General features: G+C 40.2%; 1 protein-coding gene across 21 annotated transcripts in view; it reads left to right on the top strand.

Annotated features, from left to right (window-relative positions):
- Zfp77 (zinc finger protein 77) overlaps nt 1-19560 on the top strand; it is a 46332-nt gene that overhangs the window by 507 nt on the left and 26265 nt on the right. For 5 of the 21 annotated variants that reach the window (XR_015623691.1, XR_015623690.1, XR_015623694.1 and 2 more), the window contains exons 2-5: nt 13058-13184; nt 13389-13449; nt 13959-14080; nt 19067-19235. Coding sequence is in view for 11 of the 21 variants with exons in the window: in XM_087555278.1 (XP_087411404.1) it covers nt 3513-3539; nt 13058-13184; nt 13389-13449; nt 13959-15507 (1764 nt within the window). In the remaining 10 variants the exon portion in view is untranslated. 21 annotated transcript variants of the gene reach the window in all.

Here is a 19560-nt window from a genome sequence, read left to right on the forward strand (position 1 = left end):
CGTTATTAACACAGTCGCATGTAGATGCCGCGGGGGGGGGGGGCAGTCACGTGTGTCAGGAAGGCCAGACTCACTGTGTTTCCCTGTCTCAGTTGTCAAAATTGATAAAATTTTAACCGTGTGGTTTTGTTTTTCCTTCTCATATTTTGTCGATCTCTTTATTCTTACCCAGAGAGTTTGTTTTTTTCTTTAATTGTTAACTTTTGGTTGTTGTGTATAGGGGTTTTGTTTTGAACCATGGTTTCTCTTTATAGACTAAGCTGGCCTAGAACTCACAGGAAATCCAATTGCCTCTCCTTCCCTAGGTCCGGGATTAAAGGCGTGGCCCACCACTGGTTAGCTACAGCGCAGTTCTTATTGCAGTTGTATTTGACAATTGAAGTCAGAGGATGTCACTATGTGTACTATATTTATCCAATCTTTTATTGATCGATTTTCATTCACAAATACTGTTTCTCATCAGCTTTCTGTTGTTGGTAGCATAAATTGTTAGACTTTTCATTGGACCTGTGCTGAATTTATAACTCAGAATCTATTATTTTAATGCGATCGTGACATAATTGCCAAGATGACAGCAAACCACATAGTTGCTTTCCACTCAAGGTTGGCTCAGCTACCTGCTAAGGCAAGCCCATCCCCGTGTACCTCTGAGCCCTTTTCATGAGCTTTTACACACAAACACCATGTTGACAACCTGAGTAAGGTAGACCATGTAGAGACTATCCCATAACTATGGACTTTGACGGATTAGGCCTTTGTTTTTATTGTTGGCAGGTGGTGATGTCTACGTGCTGAAGTTACAGCTTGAATGATACTGCCATCATAGAGTCAAGGCCCATGCTCCATTCCCCACTGGTCTTAGTGAATGTGTCAAATCATGACTTTGTCCTATTTTAGTTTAAGATGCAGGGCCCCTCTGTTAATCCAATCAGAATGAAAATTGAAGGTCCAGTCAGTGCCCAAAGCAGAGTAGTTAGCTAGGGGGCCAAGAGAACAGAGATTAGTATCAATTTTATCCCTAACTATGGCAAGAATTTTTAAATTAGTTCTGGTTAATTAGCATGGAAACAACAGTTTGTTTGTTTTTTCCCAAAGCCAGACATAATTTCTTCTCTATCAGAAGAAGTAAGTCGAAGCCTCTTTGATTTCGTAGGATCATTTCTGAAATGAACTCTTAGCTGTTGTTTTAATACAAAACTTTTAATAGCATTAGATCCCGATCAACCTGTGTACTTAGTTTGTAAAGCATCAAAAGAGACACATTTGGTTAAGCTGTTAGTATACACCCACCAGGTAGTCTAAGGGCTCGGCAGTACTGTTGGGTATCCAGACGAATTCACTCATAAGGCAGAACATAAGTATGGGTTGTTACCGCGAATCTTATCAGTCAGTGGTCTGAAAGTCTAGTGTGATCGTACAAAGAGGCCCTGTGCCTAAGCAAAAGCAGCAATCTTGGCTGAATTCTGCCCGGGAATGTTTAACTCCATTCCCAGAGTCCCTTCCTGTGGAATAGAGGTTGATTCTCTGGGTTTTTTCCGGTTCGCCCAAGACCAGAATCCTTTTAAGGGAATTTTTCTGGAATCCCTGGTTTTAGAAACCCTATTTTTGTAATAGAAACTTTCTTGTTTCTGGCAACCAGGGGGCTCAGCTGTGGGGCACATGTAGACTGTAAAGTCTGTATTTCTATCCGAATAGGTAAACCGCTATACCTTTCCTCTCTGTACTATAACCTGACATTTAAAGTGTGCATCAGTGAGCAAAGGTCAAAAATGAGTATAAGCTCCTGGTTTATAGTTACATTAGCTGCTGTCTTCCCTGTGTGTGTCTTTTTTACTTTCCAGATCCAGGCATGAGGGCAGTGGGGGTTGTACCATGACCACATAAGACTCAGGTGGAGGTGGAGAGGAAAGGAGTGGAAGGGCCTGGAGAACCAATGAAACCTTAATTTGAATTGGTCCATAGTCCAGATACAGACATTTAGCAGTGTCTATGGCTTCTACTTTTTGGTCTGGCTGTAGTGAATCCACGGTGTAATAAGTGGAGAACACCTCTTAGGGTTCTCCCAGGTTACGTGACCTTTGGCTACTCACTTGACCCAGATAGTATCGCTAGCCTGGAAGAAGGGCATACTGGTGGTGGGCTTAGAGGCTGGCTGGTTCTCTCAGCCCAATGAATAGTCTTTATGGAGAAGTGGACTGTACGCCTTGAAAAAAGAATGGTTGGAGAATTCTGTCAAATGTCGTCTCTGAGCCTGTGAAAGGGCATGGTGCAGTATACCTTCCCCCATGTGAGGTGAAGCTGGCCAAAGACAGACAAAGGAGGAAGGCATATACATTCTTCTGTTGATTCTAATGAGACTTTTGTCTGTTGTTTGTCTTATTTTTTTTAGACGTCCTATTTATTCTTTCTACTTGGCCAGAAACTCTGAGGACTGTATGCACACTGAAGTTCCCTCTGTATGTCTAAAGGTTTAGCTATTAATTGGGATGTTTTGGCTAGGTCATTGTTGAACCCCATTACTAGGTCAAGGGCAAATCAGGGGTCCAGTTCCTGAATGAGCTTTTTAAGATATTATTTGATAGTTTTAGTCCAGGTAGGAAACACTTTTAACCACCTGAAAAGGTACATTTATAATCTAGCAAGTACTTTTATCCTTCCTTATCAAGGCAGATCTTGATGAAGTCAGTGCTCTCAGAGTTCCTGAGAATCTTGGTTTCTCATTTGGATCCTTTCCTAGCTAAGGGAAATGATTCACTTTTTTTTTTTTTTTACACAAACCTGGCATCTGCCTGGGAAATTTCATGCTAGACCGTCCAGTCTGGGTATAGCATACCTTGGTCTGAGCAACTCAGAACGTTTTGTGAACCCTAGATGGGTAGCTTGGTGGAGATAATTACCAACAGTCCTGCCAGTTGCTTGGGGGAAAATGATATTTTCCATTGGTATCCTCCATCAACTTGGGTGTTTGAGCTGTACGTTTCTTCTTCACCACCGAGTCTCAGTCTCGAACGTCATCAGAATGTCAGTAGACACCATTGTTTTTAGGCCTCTTTGTCTGGCAGCGAGGTCAGAAGTCTAGTAATGGAGGACAGCAATTTGTAGGGGAAGCCAAATAGCCTCTAAGAGAGCCAGAATATTTTAATGTCCTTTTTTCCAGTGGTGAGAAGCCCTTTCTCTGTAGATCATACTGTGGACATGCCTGCTAGTTAAAAGCATAGTGACTGTCTGTGTATTTGATGGTAGACTTTCCTTTTTCCATGTGAGAGCCTGGGTCGGATTGATTAGTCCTGATTTCTGTTGTTTCAGCTAATGTAACTGCTGCAGCTCCCACTTACCTGGTTTCATCTTTTATTTCCTGACAGTCATGGACTAGCATCTATGTCAGAAGATAACAGAGTAGCTGAATTGTTGGCCATGAGTTTCTCAAACCCAGCTGGAGGGTGAGCCAGAAGTATGGCCTGGTACTGGGTCACACAGGCATTAGACAGCCAGTATTTGGTGCTTCTCGCAGGATGGTTTCAACCATTTCATGTGGTGCTGTGAGTATAAGATCTTGACCCAGAGTTACCTTGTTTCTTATGTTTCATTAAACTTGCAGTAGCTATTATGAAACATAATGCAAAAAGGGGATACCTGGCAGGTCTATGCCAAGATATGCCCCTGAGTAATTATGGCGTGCCTCAAATCTGGCATAGTGGAAGTTAATTTGGAGGAAAGGATGGTGAGGGCCTGGAGAAGGGGTGGAAGCAGATGGAGACAGGCAGACAGGTGAGAACAGAACCATGAGGGCAGAGAATGGGGGTGGGATCAAGAAGGACAAAAAAAGGGAGATATTGGCCATGAACACATGGAAGCTGAGAGAGCTGGAGTGGTGGACATCCTTATATATGTAGCCCACATCTGAAACATCTGGAGATAGCCACAGGAGATGGTGACAGATGACATAAGCCATTGGTAGGTCCCTGGGAGGAGCCTAGTATAATCTCCTATAAGCTAACATTTCTCCCTTTTTGTTAATTAAAAATGATGATTTAGGAAGGGGTGGTGGTGGAGCAAGAGTGAGGGTATTATGTTCTTTAGACTTCTTCCTGCTCATAGAGGGTGAGCATCTTTAGTTCAAATATGCTTAGCCCAGGGAGTGGCACTAATAGGAGGGATGGCCTTGTTGGAGGAAGTGTGTCACTGTGGGAATGGGCTTTGAGACCAGCTTCCTGGAAGACAGACAGCCTTCTCCTAGTGGCCTTTAGATCAAGATGTAGAAATCTCATCCACTCCTACACCATGCCTGCCTCGATGCTGCCATGATCTCCAACCTTGATGAAAGTGGACTGAACCTCTGAACCTGTAAGCCAGCCTCAATTAAATGTTGTCTTTTTATAAGACTTGCCTTGGTCATAGTGTCTCTTCACAGCAATGGAAAACCCTAACTCTAGCACTGGACAAGTCCTGAGAGAGCTCTCTGTTTCATTGCCATTCATGGTCTATGAAAATATCTGTGGCTAGGAAAGTGCAAGCCCAGTTGAAGTAGTCTGAGGATAGTGGAACACCTGTGGGTTGCTGCTCCAGGGCTGTCCTGGATGCAGATTTTGGGTAAACACCTGGAGTTGCCAGGATGCTGGAAAAAATACACACACACACACACACACACACACACACACACACACACACACACATATTTGTGGCAGAAGATAAAATTAAGTAGGTTATGGAGGCATATATTTGAAAGTTTTAGGCCCATGGTCTTGGTAGTTAGGGTGGGGAATTCCAAATTCAGGGAATGGGGGTGGAAACCCACCCTCAGGAATAGGTGAGAAACTTAGGCTGTTGAGTAACAGGAGTTCTTATCTGGAGTCCATTTGACTCATGAGAGGTGGATCTAAGTCAATTTACTGAAACTTATAAGAATCAGTCATACTGATTTTCAGTATGACTACAGACCATGGAAAGGGGGCTTCCCTCTCTCCAGAAGACTGGGTATATATAGATTTAGCACAGTGAGAAACACTTTTAAGTCTATACTTAACAACCAAAGGAAACTTAAAATCTTGAGCTTAGAATTATGATAGTGGATCATATAATGGAATGTTTTACCAGAGTTAGACTAATAATTTATCAGAACTCCATTAATCAGTGTTAGAAGTCCTGATACAACAGTAGCTTATTGAGGGGAAGAAACGTGATGCATTTCCCATCCATTTTTTATACCTTTAATCACTTTCTTATCATCATTTAGGCTTTCACTTTACATTTAACAACCTTAGAACACCTTCGTAGACCATAAACTCTTTTCTTAGGTCCTCATAACTTAAACTTTTTGCTACAATGTCAGTACTGGGTCCTCACTGGGACTCCTCTAGTATAGCCCTTCATTGCTGTGTGTCATGGAGCTCTTGCAGCTTTGAGGGAACCCCTTCACTCACTCCAGCAGTTCATATGTGACGTAGATGTTGGGATGGGCTAACTTAAAGCCCTGGACCGGGTGGTAACTGAGTTCCCGGCCTGAAGGTTCTCCCATTCTCTTGCCATCGGGCCAACTCTCCAGCACTACACAGATTAAGGTGGGTTTAGCCCATCTGACTGCCGTGGACAACAAGGTGTGGGGTTAGCTTTCCTCGTTGCAGTAGGGGTCCAACAGGAGGACGCCATCTCTTCTGCAACTCCACACTACCGCATGGCTGACCAAATTTGGTCAGCTGCAAGCTCCTCCACAATCATGCCATCAGGGCTGGCTTACTCACAACCAGAGCCAGCTGTATTGTACATCCTGGGAAGTACTACCTGCTCTACCAAGCACTGCAGCACCTGAGGGGCAGGACCAGCTCCATCCCACCCTCAGGTGTGAATATGGCCCCTGTTGGCAGTGCAGACCAGATAATTCTGCATGGCCTTTGGTGGTAACATACCGCAGCTGCCACTGGGTCACACACTTAGACATGGTCCTCAGTGGCAACACAGGCCAGGACATCACCATGGCCCCTGGTAGCAACACCACTTACTCATATCAGGCTGTTCCTTGGGAGCCCTAGTAGGATTGATCTCAGGGCCTCAAGCGTGCAAAGCCAGTACTTCTATGTCCCTATCCCTTGTTTGGGTTGCATTTTATTTTGTTTTGTTTTGCTTTGCCTTTTAAGACAAGGTTTCATTATGTAACTCTTATTGTCTTGAAACTCACTATGTAGACCAGGTTAGCCTTGAATTCACAGAGATCCACCGATATTGATACCTCTTGTCCTATTTCTCTGTCTCCTTACCTTCTTTCTTCTACCGTGACCATCATTATATCTGAGCAAAAGCTTCTCATAATGATTTTTTTCCTATGTTTCCAGCCTTGGGGATTACTTTATTTTGAATTGCCCAAGAATTTATCTGCTTCACATATCAGGACCACAAATCATATAAAATTACACCGACTTAAATGTTTTTAAACATAGCATTTCTCCAGGATGCCATCCTATTGCTACATAACTTTTGGGGTGGCCATTATCTGCTGGTATTTGTCTCATAGCAACTGGAAAAACTAAACTTGGTTTTCTAACAACTTTTAACTGACCTTCTTAAATGTCATTGTACACAGTGGCCCAGTAGGCCCATGTTTAATTCCTCTGTATCTATCTTAGTATCTTTTTCATTTTTACTTATAAGTTTTTCTAATTTTTCCTCTAAGGTCTATTTCATCAATCCAGTTTTCATGTTTTTCTTCTATCTCTAAAGTTGAGGTGTTTGTTTGTTTGTTTGTTTGTTTGTTTGTTTGTTTTGAGAAGGCATAGAAGTCCACCATGGCTATTAAGAATACTAGCATGATAATAATTGTAACTGGTATGGAGCCAGCCCCAGGGGAGTCGTTCCTCTTTCCATTCTCTGTTTCTAAACCATCTAAGATAGCATTACATAGGCCTCAACTGATCATGTGTTTTTGTGTTTTTCATTGTTACATGTCTTCCCCTTTTTAATTTTACTTAACTCACTCTTTAAGGGCTTCCAGGTGTCTTACAAAGTCCCGTGACTTTTCTACTTTTGTTGCTGTCTCCATGTTTCTGCAGCTGTCATCCTGCTCTTTGAGGTCCTGTGAATGCAGGCTCCTTCTGCCTTTCAGATAGCATGAGGTGCAGGCTAGTGACTCTGCCTCTCCTCGGGTTCCTCCAGCCCTCCATAATAGCTGAGCTTCATGCCGGCTGGCAGCTGCACCAACCCACCCTAGCTCTGGAAAAGTGGTGACAGTGGCTGCACCATGCACTGGCACACCATTCCAGAGGAAGGAGCTGCTGGTTCAAGGAACTCTTGTCTTCCAGGAAGTGTTTCCCAGGGGCGCAGCTTGAGTCTCCTCTGACAAGCAGTGTGAGCTCTTGGAAGTCTGGGCTGTGGGGCTGTGCCCTGAGGTTCTGGTTTCCCATCTCCCAAGCCACTGCTTAGGTGCCCAGTGACTGACCATGCTATACCACAGGGTATAAGGGCCCGCTTATCTCAACTCAAAGCAGCGTGCCTCCTGCCATAGAGCTGTGTGCTTGGTTGCTAGGTAACCATCCCCTCAACTCACCCCACCCCTACCCCATCTTCCTTGCCTGACTTGGCATAATGTCTGACTCTACCTAAGTTTGGATTATATGTACCCGCACTGCTGGCCAATTATAGCCATATAGATTTTCTTTGGAACCCCCAGCTCTCAAGTAATGACATGGAGACATTTTATTATGTATGAAAACATTAGGCCTTAACTCACTCATGTTCCCAGCTGGCTCCTGTAACTTATAACCCCTTTATACTAATCTGTGTTCTGTCAGCATCACGGGTCTGATGTCCCCCATGTCTCAGTGGCATATCTTCCCTTCCTTACTTTTCCTGGAAGTTCCTCTCTCTGCGGGAACCTGCATACCCTCTCCTCCTCAGCCATTCAGCCATTTATTGAACCAACCAGGAAGTGCAGAGCGTCTTAAGACATGGTGCAGCCAGACACAGTGCACAAGATCCCCCACCACAGGTTTACTTCACAGCACCTCCAAGTGACATAGCCATTAGTCTTATCTTACTTCTAAATATGTCTTAAGTAAGCCTTGAGGTGCCAAAAGCCACAGCAGATGGCATAAGATTTAAAAAGGTGGATCTTCTTTTTCTGTGAGTTCTTAATAGCTCAGTGTAACTTAGATTTTGTTTTCTCCTTCTCTGCACTGCTGAGCTTACAGACAGCTTTAGGCACTAATGGGAATCGCTTCCTCTTACATGGCGTATGGTTTAGGTTGCGGCTTTGTCCTGTTCAGTGTCCTTCACCTTACAGAATCTTTTCAGTGAGGTTGCATTCGTCAGTTGTTTGTCTTAGAGCCTGAGCTCTTGGTGCTTTGTTCAGGAATTGTCCCTTCTGCCATTGTGTTCGAGGCTCTTTCCAGCTTCCTCTCTGTTAGAGTCAGCATATCTGGTTTTATGTTGGGGTTCGTGGTCCACTTGGATTTAAGCTTTGTGCAAGGCAATAAATATGGATCATTCTACATGCAGAATGCCAGGTAGACCTGATAAAACCATTTGTTGAAGATGCTTTCTATTTTCCACTGTACAGTTTTGGCTTCTTTGTCAAAGATCAAATGTCCATGGGTGTGTGGGTGTATTTGTGGGTCTTCAGTTCTATTCCGTGGATTGACCTGTGTGTCTCTGTATGAATACAGTTTTTTTGGGGGGGGGTTGGGGGGGTTCTGGCTTTTCGTTTCTTTTTTAATCACTATTGTTCTATAGTACAGCTTGAACCCAGGGTTGGTGATTTCCCCCAGAAGTTCTTCTGTTGTTGAGAATTTTCTTTCTGTGATCCTGTTTTTTTCCCCCTGATGAACTTGAGAATTGTTCATGACCTACAGTGACTCACCTACTCCAGAGGGCCAGAACTTCTACTAGTGCTATTCCCTGAGCCAAGCATGTACAAAGCATGACAACATCTAATGAAATGATCTTGTGACTTTTTTCCCTGTGAGTTTGTTTATATAGTGGATTACATGGATTTTCATATATTGAACCATCTCTGCATCTGTCAATGAAGCTTACTTGATCCTGCTGAATGATGTTTTTGATGGGTTCTTGGATTCAGTTTGCAAGAATTTTATTGAGTATTTTTGCATGGATGTTCATAAGTGAAATTGGTCTGAAGATCTTTTTCTTTGTTGGGTCTGTGTGTGGTTTAGGTATCAGAGTAACTGTTGCTTCATAGAATGCATTAGGTGGCGTTCCTCCTGTTTCTATTCCTGTGGAAGAGTTTGAGTATTGGTATTAGCTCTTCTTCGAAGGTCTGGTAGAATTCTGCACTAAAACCATCAGGCCCTGGTTTTTTTGAAGTTGGTTGGTTGGTTGGTTGGTTGGTTGGGAGGTTTTTAATGACTGCTTCTATTTCTTAGGTGTTACGGGAGTCTTTATAACTTACCTGATCTTGATTTAACTTTGGTTTAGTTTGAAAATCTTCCACTTTTGTCTAGATTTTCCAGTTTTGTCAAGAATAGGTTTTTATAGTAAGTCCTGTTAATTACTTTATTGAATTTCCTCAGTTTCTGTTGTTATATCTCTCTTTTCATTTCTAATTTGGATACTATTGACTATAATTTTAATAAACCACACTACCGCCTTTGCCAGAGAGCTGTGATGGGGGAACTGCTGCCAGAGCTATGGGCCCTCCTGGTGGGTCCCTCTTGATTCCTTTTGTTCCTCCCGGCTTACCTTCACCAAGCCACCAGCACCAACCCGGGCCTCTCTCTACCCACCTTCACTCCATGGATGAAAAATACTCAGATAGTTTTATTATTTTATTACTTTAGAATTTGCCTGCTACTACAATTACTGGAATATGTGCCCTTAATAATTTATTATCTCTGTCTGTCCTTCTGCCCTAGGTTTAATGGCTCGTATCAGCCAGCCCCTTCCGACTTCCTTAGCCATCCATGGAAACTGAACACCTCCCTAGTCAATGATAACTTGGTTAGAGAAAAAAATAAAGAAATTAAAGACAATAGGATTCGATGAAAATGAAGGCACAGCATACCGAAACTGAGGGAATACAATAAAGGCAGTCAAACTCAGGCCGCTGGTTCTAGCTTCCCCTAGATCTTACACAATCAGTGTGTGCTGCTCATTCCATAGCCTGGCCAAAAAGCCCTCTCCCTTTCCCAGCATCTCCTTTTCCTCCTGGGACCCAAAAGTCTCACCCGTCCCTTCCGCCAAGCAATTGGCTCCTGGCCTTTATTGTCCAAATTAAGAATCAATTAGGGAACCAGACTTTAGTATCAGCTCCTCCCTCTATAGGATACTGTCTCTGTGGCTTTTCATTAGTTTGGTTAAGGATTTGTTGGTTTAGTGTTCACTTTATTTCTAATTGGTTGATTTCCACCTTGAGTTTGACTGTTTCCTGCCATCTTCTTACTTCCTTTTGTTCTAGAGCTTTCAGGTGTGCTGTTAAATTGTTTAATTGTTAGTATAGGATCTCTCCAATTTCTTTATGAAGGCACCTACTGCTATGAGTTTTCCTCTTAACACTGCCTTTATTGTATTCCCTCAGTTTCGGTATGCTGTGCCTTCATTTTCATTGAATCCTATTGTCTTTAATTTCTTTATTTTTTTCTCTAACCAAGTTATCATTGACTAGGGAGGTGTTCAGTTTCCATGAGTATGTGGGCTTTTTTTTTTTTTTTGTTTTTGTTGTTATTGAAATCTGCCCTTAGTCTGTGGTAATCTGATAGTATGTATGGGATTATTTCAAACTTCTTGTATCTGTTGAGGCTTCTTTTGTGTCAGATCATATGGTTAGTTTTGGAGAAGGTTCCATTCCATGAGGTGCTAAAAATGAGGTATATTCTTTAGGGGTGAAATGTTCTGTAGATATCTGTTAAATCCATTTGGTTCCTAACTTTACTTTTACTGTTCATCTATTTTACTGTTCATCTATTTTACTGTTCATCTATTTAGTTTCTGTTTTATTGACCTGTCTGTCTATTGGTGAGAGTAGCATGTTGAAGTCTCTCACTATTATTTTGTGAGGTTCAATGTGTGCTTTGAGCTTTAGTAAAACTTCTCTTATGAAATGGGTGTTCTTGTATTTAGGGCACAGATGTTCAGAACTGAGGCTTCATTTTGTAGATTTTTCTTTGGTGAGAATATAATCAATCTCTCTCTCTGTCACTGTCTCTCTCTCTCTCTCTCTCTCTCTCTCTCTCTGTCTCTCTGTCTCTCTCTCTCTCTCTCTCTGTCTCTCTCTCTCTCTCTCTCTTGATTACTCTAGATTGAAAGTCTATTTTTGTAGATAGTAGAATGGCTACTCTAGTTTGTTTCTTGGGAGTGTTTGCTTGGAAAACTTTTTTTCCAGCCCTTTACTCTAAGGTACTATCTATCTTTGGTGCTAAATTGTGTTTCTTTTATGCAGCAAAATGTTGGATCCTGTTTATGTATCCAGCCTGTTAGCCTGTGTCTCTTTATTGGAGATTTAAGTCCATTGATGTTGAGAGATTTTAAAGACCAATGATACTTAGTTTCTGTTTTTTCTTTTTGGAGGTGGTATTTTGTGTGTGTGTGAGTATCTTCTTTTGGATTTGTCATAAGATAAGATTAATTTCTTTTGCTTCCTTTGGTGTAGTTACTCTTGTGATAGAGTTTTCCTTCTAGTATCCTCCATAGGACTGAATTAGTAGGCAGATATTGTTTAAATTTGATTTTGTTGTGGAATATCTTGGTTTTTCTATGGGGATTGAGAGCTTTTCTTCATATAGTAACCTGAGCTTCCATCTGTGCTCTCATAGAGTCTGTATGGCATCTGTCCAGGATATTTTGGCTTTTAGAGGCTCTGTTGAGAAGTCTGGCGAATCTTTGATAGGTCCACCTTTATATGTTACTTGGCCTTTTCCCCTTATAGCATTTGATACTCCTTCTTTGTTCTATATATTTAGTGTTTTGGTTATTATGTGACTTGAGGATTTTCTTTTCTGGTCCAATCTATTTGGTGTTCTGTTGGCTTCTTACATGTTTATGGCCATCTCTTTATTTAGGTTAGGGAAGTTTTCTTCTATGATTTTGCTCAAGATGTTTTCTGGTCTTCAAACTGAAGTCTTCACTCATTTCTCTTCATATTATTCAATGTATCAATATCTTCTATGGTATCTTCTATGCTGGAGATTCTCTCTTTAATCTCTCATATTCTGTTGGTGATGCTTTCATCTGTAGTTTCAGTTTTCTTTCCTACATTTTCCATTTCCAGGTTTGCTTTCATTTGTGTTTTCTTTATTTTTTTTCTATTTCCATTTTTAGTTCTCAGACCATGTTGTTCAATTCCTTCACCAATTTGATTGTATTTTCCTGTATTTCTTTAAGGAATTCATTTCCTCTTTAAGGGCTTGTACCTGTTTGCCTGTGTTTTCCTGTATTTCCTTAACGTAGTTAGTTATATCTTCCTTAAAGGCCTCTATCATCTTCACGAGATGGGATTTTAGGTCAGGATCTTGTTCTTCAGGTGTGTTAGGGTGTCCAGGGCTTGCTGTGGTAGGAGAACTGGGTTCTGATGGTGCCACATTACATTGTGTTTTGTTGCTTTTGTTCTGCTTGCCTTTCACCATCTGGTTATCTCTGGTGTTAACTCTCCGGTGTCTCGGATTGGAGCAGGCCTTGGAGGCAGGTAGAGCTATGTGACCTTGGTTAGGGTAGGCCTCCTGTATCCCTAGTTAGAGCAGTCCTCCTGTGTCCCTTTTTAGGGCACACTTCCTTCCTAAAACGCAGAAAGGCTGTTGGGTAGGGGGTGGGCCAGGCATGCCAGTCTGCCATGGGTACAGGTGAAGGTGCAGACCAGTAGGGCAATGGGACTCAGGCAGAGCAGGATAGATCCCATGCATGCTGGGCTCTGTGGGATTTACCTGTGTCCCTGGTTAGGGCAGACCTCCTGGAAGACAGGCAGGATGTGGGGTTCCTGGGGCAGGCATATCTTTCTCCAGAATCACCATTTCTGTTATGTTTGTGTTATGTGTATATAAAATTTATTTCATATATATATACATTTATACTCTTATACTCTCTCTATATATATACATACCTACATATATGTGGTATGCTTTAGGATGCAGTGACTTTTATGGATGTGCATGTGAACTTCTCTCAGGAAGAGTGGGCTTTGCTGGATCCTTCTCAAAAGAGTCTCTACAAAGATGTCATGCTGGAAACCTACTGGAACCTTACTTTTATAGGTAATAACATGAAATTTCCTTCACTTCATAACTTAGGGAAACAAGCCTTTCTTATAGATGAGTGCTCTTCTGTAATTTTGTTTGTGAAAAATGAAGAATGTGGTGAATAAATTAGACATTGTTCCAAGGTTCAATGAAGACAATGAATTAAATTTTGCATAATTTCCAACAATATCTCATACATTTTCTGGTACTGTGTTTTAGGCTATGAATGGGAAGACCACAATAGTGAAGAATGTTGTCAAGGTTCTAGAAGTCATGGAAGGTAATTTTGATGTGGAAACTGATACATAATGTACCTCTGAAGAAATTTATAATGTACCCTGAAGTTTTAATGAAGAAAAAGTAATGTAACTAAGCATAGCTTTGTGGGATTTTTAAAATCTCATATGCCATACAGTTCAATCACAGGAAGCTAATCAGTAGCCATGTAAGAAACACAAGAAGGACCCAAAGCCTTAGAAGATGACACAATTTCAATCAGAGCCTCATAAGAACCCTTTAATTTTATTCCACTGAAATATCATAAAGGACATACACATTGATTAGTGTATATCCAAGACCTTTTACAAATGAATCATTCATAATAAAGCTAGTGTTGCTCATACACTTGTAGTAACTTACTGTAGTTTAGTTAGATCAGCAGTTTATAAGAGTTAAGAGGATAATTGTGGAGAAACTTGAATCCCTATAGCATATGTCTATGAGGAACAGAGCATTAAACTGTGTGAATGCAACATAAGCATTTTTTATTTGTTGTTCTTCTTTTAATAGGTATTTCAACTGTCCTCAATATAGCACATGTAAAGCAAAGGGCTATGGGAAGAAGCAGTATACTTCTCTCTTTCCCAGAACAATTAGAAGATGTGATATCATCCCCACTGTGAGAAGACAAGGTGAATGGGACACAAGTTTACAAGTAATTGGTTTTCCAGCTTCAGTGGGAATACATCAAAATACTGACGTTGGAGAAAAGCCTTATGCGTACAAGGAATGTGGAAAATCTTCTCTCTGTCCTGGTTTACTTTGCATATGTAGTATAACTCAGACTGTAGGAAAATGTTATGAATACAATCAGTGTGGGAAAGCACTCAGTTCTTCTTTTTCTCTTCAGAGATGTAAAACAGCTCACCTGGCAAAAGGAAGTAATGGATGTGAGCCAAGTAGTAAAAGCTTTAACCATCATAGGTATCTTAAAATACAGAGCACAACCTACAATGAAAAGGATCTCTATGATGGTATTCAATGTGATAAAGCCTCTTTACAATTACACCAAAAAACTAATTCCAAAATAACACCCTATGAATATAATGAAGGAGATAAAGTCATCACATTTCACCGTCATCATCACATATGTAGAATGAACACTAGAGACACAAAGTATGAATATCACCAATGTGGTAAATCCTTTGCATGTCCTAGTTACCTTCAAATACATGAAAGAATTCATACTAGAAAGAAACCCTATGAATGTGATCAGTGTGGTAAATTTTTTGCATATAAAAGTCATTTTCACAAGCATCAAAGAACTCATACTGGAGAGAAACCCTATGAATGTGGTCAATGTGGTAAAGCCTTTTCATGTAATGGTAATCTTCAAATACATGAAAGAATTCATACTGGCGAGCAACCCTATAAATGTAATCAATGTGGTAAAGCCTTTGCATATAGCAATAGTCTTCACAAGCATGAAAGAACTCACACTGGAGAGAAACCGTATGAATGTAATCATTGTGGTAAAGCCTTTACATGTCACAGTACCCTGCAAATACATGAGAGAATTCATACTGGAGAGAAACCATATAAATGCAGTCAATGTGGTAAAACTTTTGCACGTAACAGCCATGTTAAAATGCATGAAAGAATTCATACTGGAGAGAAGCCCTATAAATGTAATCAATGTGGTAAAGCCTTTGCATATCATAGTCATCTTCAAAGGCATGAAAGAACTCACACTGGAGAAAAACCTTATGAATGTAATCAATGTGGTAAAGCCTTTGCATATCGCAGTAGTCTTAGACTACATGAAACAAGTCATACTGGAGAGAAACCATATGAATGTAAGCAATGTGGTAAAACCTTTGCCTGTTCCAGCTATCTTCAAATACATTTAAGAATTCATAGTGGAGAGAAACCCTTTCAATGTAAGCATTGTTGTAAAACCTTTTCATATCGCAGTAGTCTTCACATGCATGAAAAAAATCATACTGGAGAGAAACCCTTTGAATGTAAGGAATGTGGTATATCTTTTGCATATCTTGGTACTCTTCAAAAGCATGAAAGAATACATACTGACAAAAAAGAAAATTTCCCAGAAGGCTAATAAATGAAGTATACTATTTCAAACCACAGTCATTGTCTGCACTGAGCTCTCTCTCTGGTGCTTGAGTAACAGTACAGATATTATATCATTAAAATGTTGTCTCCTTTTCAAATTGCCAACATATTGTCATCTAAGAATAAAAGAACCCACTGTCTCATGACAATTTAAATAGTAAAATCTTGGTGTAAATGAAAATGTTATTTATGTTGTCATTATTTTTTAATATAACGTAAGTTTATGCTAAGGAAAATATACTTTTTCTTAACATCTTCTCAGAATGACAATGAATACCAGAGAGTTAGCTCAGGGATTGAAGGTGGTTGCTGCTAACCTTGTTGACCTGACTTCATTCTCTTGGATAGCCACATTACTCATGCAAGTTTTTCTCTGAATAATATACTTGTGTTTTATGCATACAACACACCGGATTGTAACATAAATATTGTTGAAACTGAAATAAAACAAATGCATTGTCCCACAAATTTAGGGCACTTGCACCAAATTTGATAAGATTGGTGTTTTGCACATAGAGAAACTAGAGACGTGTAAGTTGTTCACTAACTAGCATATGCACACCATGGGTGTATACACACAATTTAGAAATTTTAAAAAGATGAAATTTACAAAGCAAAGAAATTAAGCAAAATATTCAGAACACAGGATATTATTTAATATTAATTAAATAGATTTAATTAATAATAGATGTAATTAATAGATTGTAAAATTCTAAGTATTACTATTCAAAACAGAGGGTCCTGTTTACATCTTACATTAGCCTTTCATTCTCTGCTTCAGTGATGGGTCATTTTAAAAACATATGTGAGGTAGGTATAGTGGTGCACACATGTAGTGACTCATGAATAGAGGAGTCTGATGAATGACCGTGTTGTTTCTAGGCATTGCACCCTAGGACTGTATATTTTGAAGCAGAGTGTATGTTCAGAGATTGAGCATCACACTGTAAACCAGTGTAAATCATGTGTAATTCTGTCTGTTGCATTGAAGAACCCGAGCAGGTAAAAATCAGTGAAGCTTTTCTAGAAATCAGGGCACCCTTACCTGCCTTTGTGGCATCTATAAATTCTCCTTGTGCAGAGAGTATCTGCTGAAGCACATTTAGGAAATAGACTAGCTTGTTTTTATACAAATCATAGGTTCACTAAAAGGAAAATGGTTATCAACTTGAAAGGGATCTGTGGAAAAAGCCAGTGCTACATTATCTGAAGAATTCAGATATTAAAATTTCCACTGTTCTTATCATAAAAAAAAATGTTCTATTGGTTCTTGACCAAATAATTGTGAGACCTGCCCAGAATTATCAATCCTGGAACCACAGGCTAATAATAGAATGAAAACCTTTTTTGGATTAATAAAGAAATGTATCATTCTATTGGCCTGTTATCCCAGAACAGTTCCATAGCGATGCTGTGAGAAAGGATAGCTAATAATGCAGGAACAGTATAGGAATAGGAGATATGCTGAACTTAGGAGATATGCTGAACCTGAGTATTCCTAAATGCATTTTTGTCCTGCTTTAATACTGTACATGCAAGTTCACTGCAGTTTTGGGGAGATGAGGATCAAGATTCCCCTTAAGAACATCAAATAAAAGTTGCAGTTGTGCTGTGGGAATTTTTAACATAGGTTTAATCCAATTCAAGTCCCCTACCTGTTTCTGGAAATCATTTGAGATTTTCCAATGTCTTTTCTAAACTCTATAAGAATGACTGTTGAAGGCATTATCAGTTTTTCTCGATAGAAGATTGGAATAATACATTGATTTCTATGGGGGGCTATAATGAATTTATAGTTGATTAATCCAATTTTTACCTCAACAAATAACTTCTAGGATTTTATTATTTTTAGCCAAAACAGAATGTCATCCATATGAGTGTAACTTCCAAGCAGTAGCAACAAATTTTTGACACCAAGTTGGGTTATTTGTCATTCCTATTGTAAAACTTTCCATTGGTTCAGATAAGTTTAAAAAAGAAAGTACACTTAAAGCAAATCTTTTACAATCTTTAGGATACAAAAGTATAGTATAGAAACAGTCCATTAAATCTAACAGTGTAATAAGTCATTCCATAGGAATAGTAACAGCTGTGGAAAGCCTGGTTGTAAAGGTCCAGTTAATCCTGTGGTAACATTCACTTGATACAGATCCTATAGCAAACACCATTTCCCTCCTTCATCACCAAAACAGGAGAATCGTGTCCATGGTCAGATTCTTTTATCTGCTCTTTTTCCAGATGTTCCAAGGGTAATGGCTGGGAGACTGGTGTCTTTCATTTTTTTATGGGGATCTTCAGAAAGCCAGGTTACAGGATCATCACGATACTATTCAGGAGCTCCTAGCAAAAATACACCAAGTCTTGTCTGTTACATTTTAGAATAGGATTTCAAAATTGTTATTTCTTGAAACTCCTTTCCCAGACTGTTTCCAGCAGTTGATCCTTGTGAGAACATCATCTGTTCAGCAGGGGTATTGGGCATGCCTAGGCTTTAAACAACATCTCAAAAATGAACCGCCAGCACTCACAGCACGTATGCCTGGAAGGAACCTGATTTACTCTCATGAGTTTTCCAGTTAAGAATTTTGGAACTTTTTGAGGCCCATGGGAAACTCCTACTCCTCTGAGCTCTGCTTGGGTGCCATAAATAGGCCAGTGGGAAGGCCAAGATTGATGAGAAAGAAGTGAGATATTGACACCAGTGTCTAGCAATCCCTCAAATTTCTTACCTACTATCCATAGAGACCTGGTGTTCCTCTTTAGCAGTTCCATCTAGTACACATCTGAGGACCCGAAGACATTCTCTGCCACATTCCTGAACAGACTTTATCCAGTTAAACTTTGTCCAATAACCGTTAACAATACATTGTCCTTTTCCTAAAGTTTGGATGCCAAGAGGAACAGAAGCCATAGCTTTATTCTCACCAAATATAATCCCATTCTATAGTTCCTGGAAAAATCTGCAAGTCCTTTATGGTGACACTCCTTATGGCAAAAGGCCCAAATATTCCAGTAGGTGTGATCTGGACCTCCATTTCTTGTGTTAATATGTATGTGGAGTTGAGACTGAGGTCATGTCTCAAGCTGTATAAGATTTTTCCTGAAAAGTTTTGGTGCATAGGAATGGTGGGCACTAAAAATGGCTGTTGGGTTGACATTCTCCCCTGAAAATAAGTCTGAGGCCTTCATGAAGTTTCCATGAAAAAAATCCAAATAAATCAATAAATAAGTGGCCATTCTTCACCACAACTCAGGTATCTATACTCATTTCCCCAATAATTTCCTTGTTTACAATGAGAGTATAAACCTGGAAATTTAGCCATCAGGACTTGAGCTTTGTAGACATTGTCAGTTAAAATGCCCAAAACGATCATATTTAAAGATTTGTTACCATTATCTTTATTCATTTTTCCTCTCATTGGCTGCCAATAGTTGAGGCACCTTTTGGCATTGGAGGGCAGTGGCCAGAGAGAACACTTGTGAATATGGAGACCAATATCAGCAAAGAAGCAGAGGTAATTGATATCTCTATTTTTTTCTTAAAGGATGATGGCAGTCTGGCATGCTGTATTAGCATTCTCATATACCAGTTGTTTAACAATTCCCCATCAACCACCAGGCTGTTGACTACCTGCAAAAAAATGGAGTGAACACAGTTCAGGAATTGAGTCATGTGAGAAGTCTGTGGGGTAGTGGACCAAGCCATCAGAACTGGTAAGATGGTAGCAAAGTTCAGAATCCTGATAAAGCTCATAGTTGAGAATGGCAGGAGTTCAGACTAGCTCCTGACTAGAGTGCTGTCCTTGAGCATGAGACCATAACACTCCACTAAGAGGGCCATGACAACTGGTCATGTAGCATAGAGCTTAGAGCCCATGTTAATAAGGTATCTAGAGACCTGACTGTTTAGCCGATGAGCATCCCTTCCTAGGCATCCCTTCCTGCAAATGGTATTTAATCTCTGGTTCACCCTGAGAAAGTCATCTGCATCCTTATTGGTCATGAAAAAAGGAGTTTGGACAAGAAAGGACTGTCGCCA

The sequence above is a fragment of the Rattus norvegicus genome, chromosome 7, assembly GCF_021556685.1.
Source record: "Rattus norvegicus strain SHRSP/BbbUtx chromosome 7, alternate assembly SHRSP_T2T, whole genome shotgun sequence".
Taxonomy (NCBI): Eukaryota; Metazoa; Chordata; class Mammalia; order Rodentia; family Muridae; genus Rattus; species Rattus norvegicus.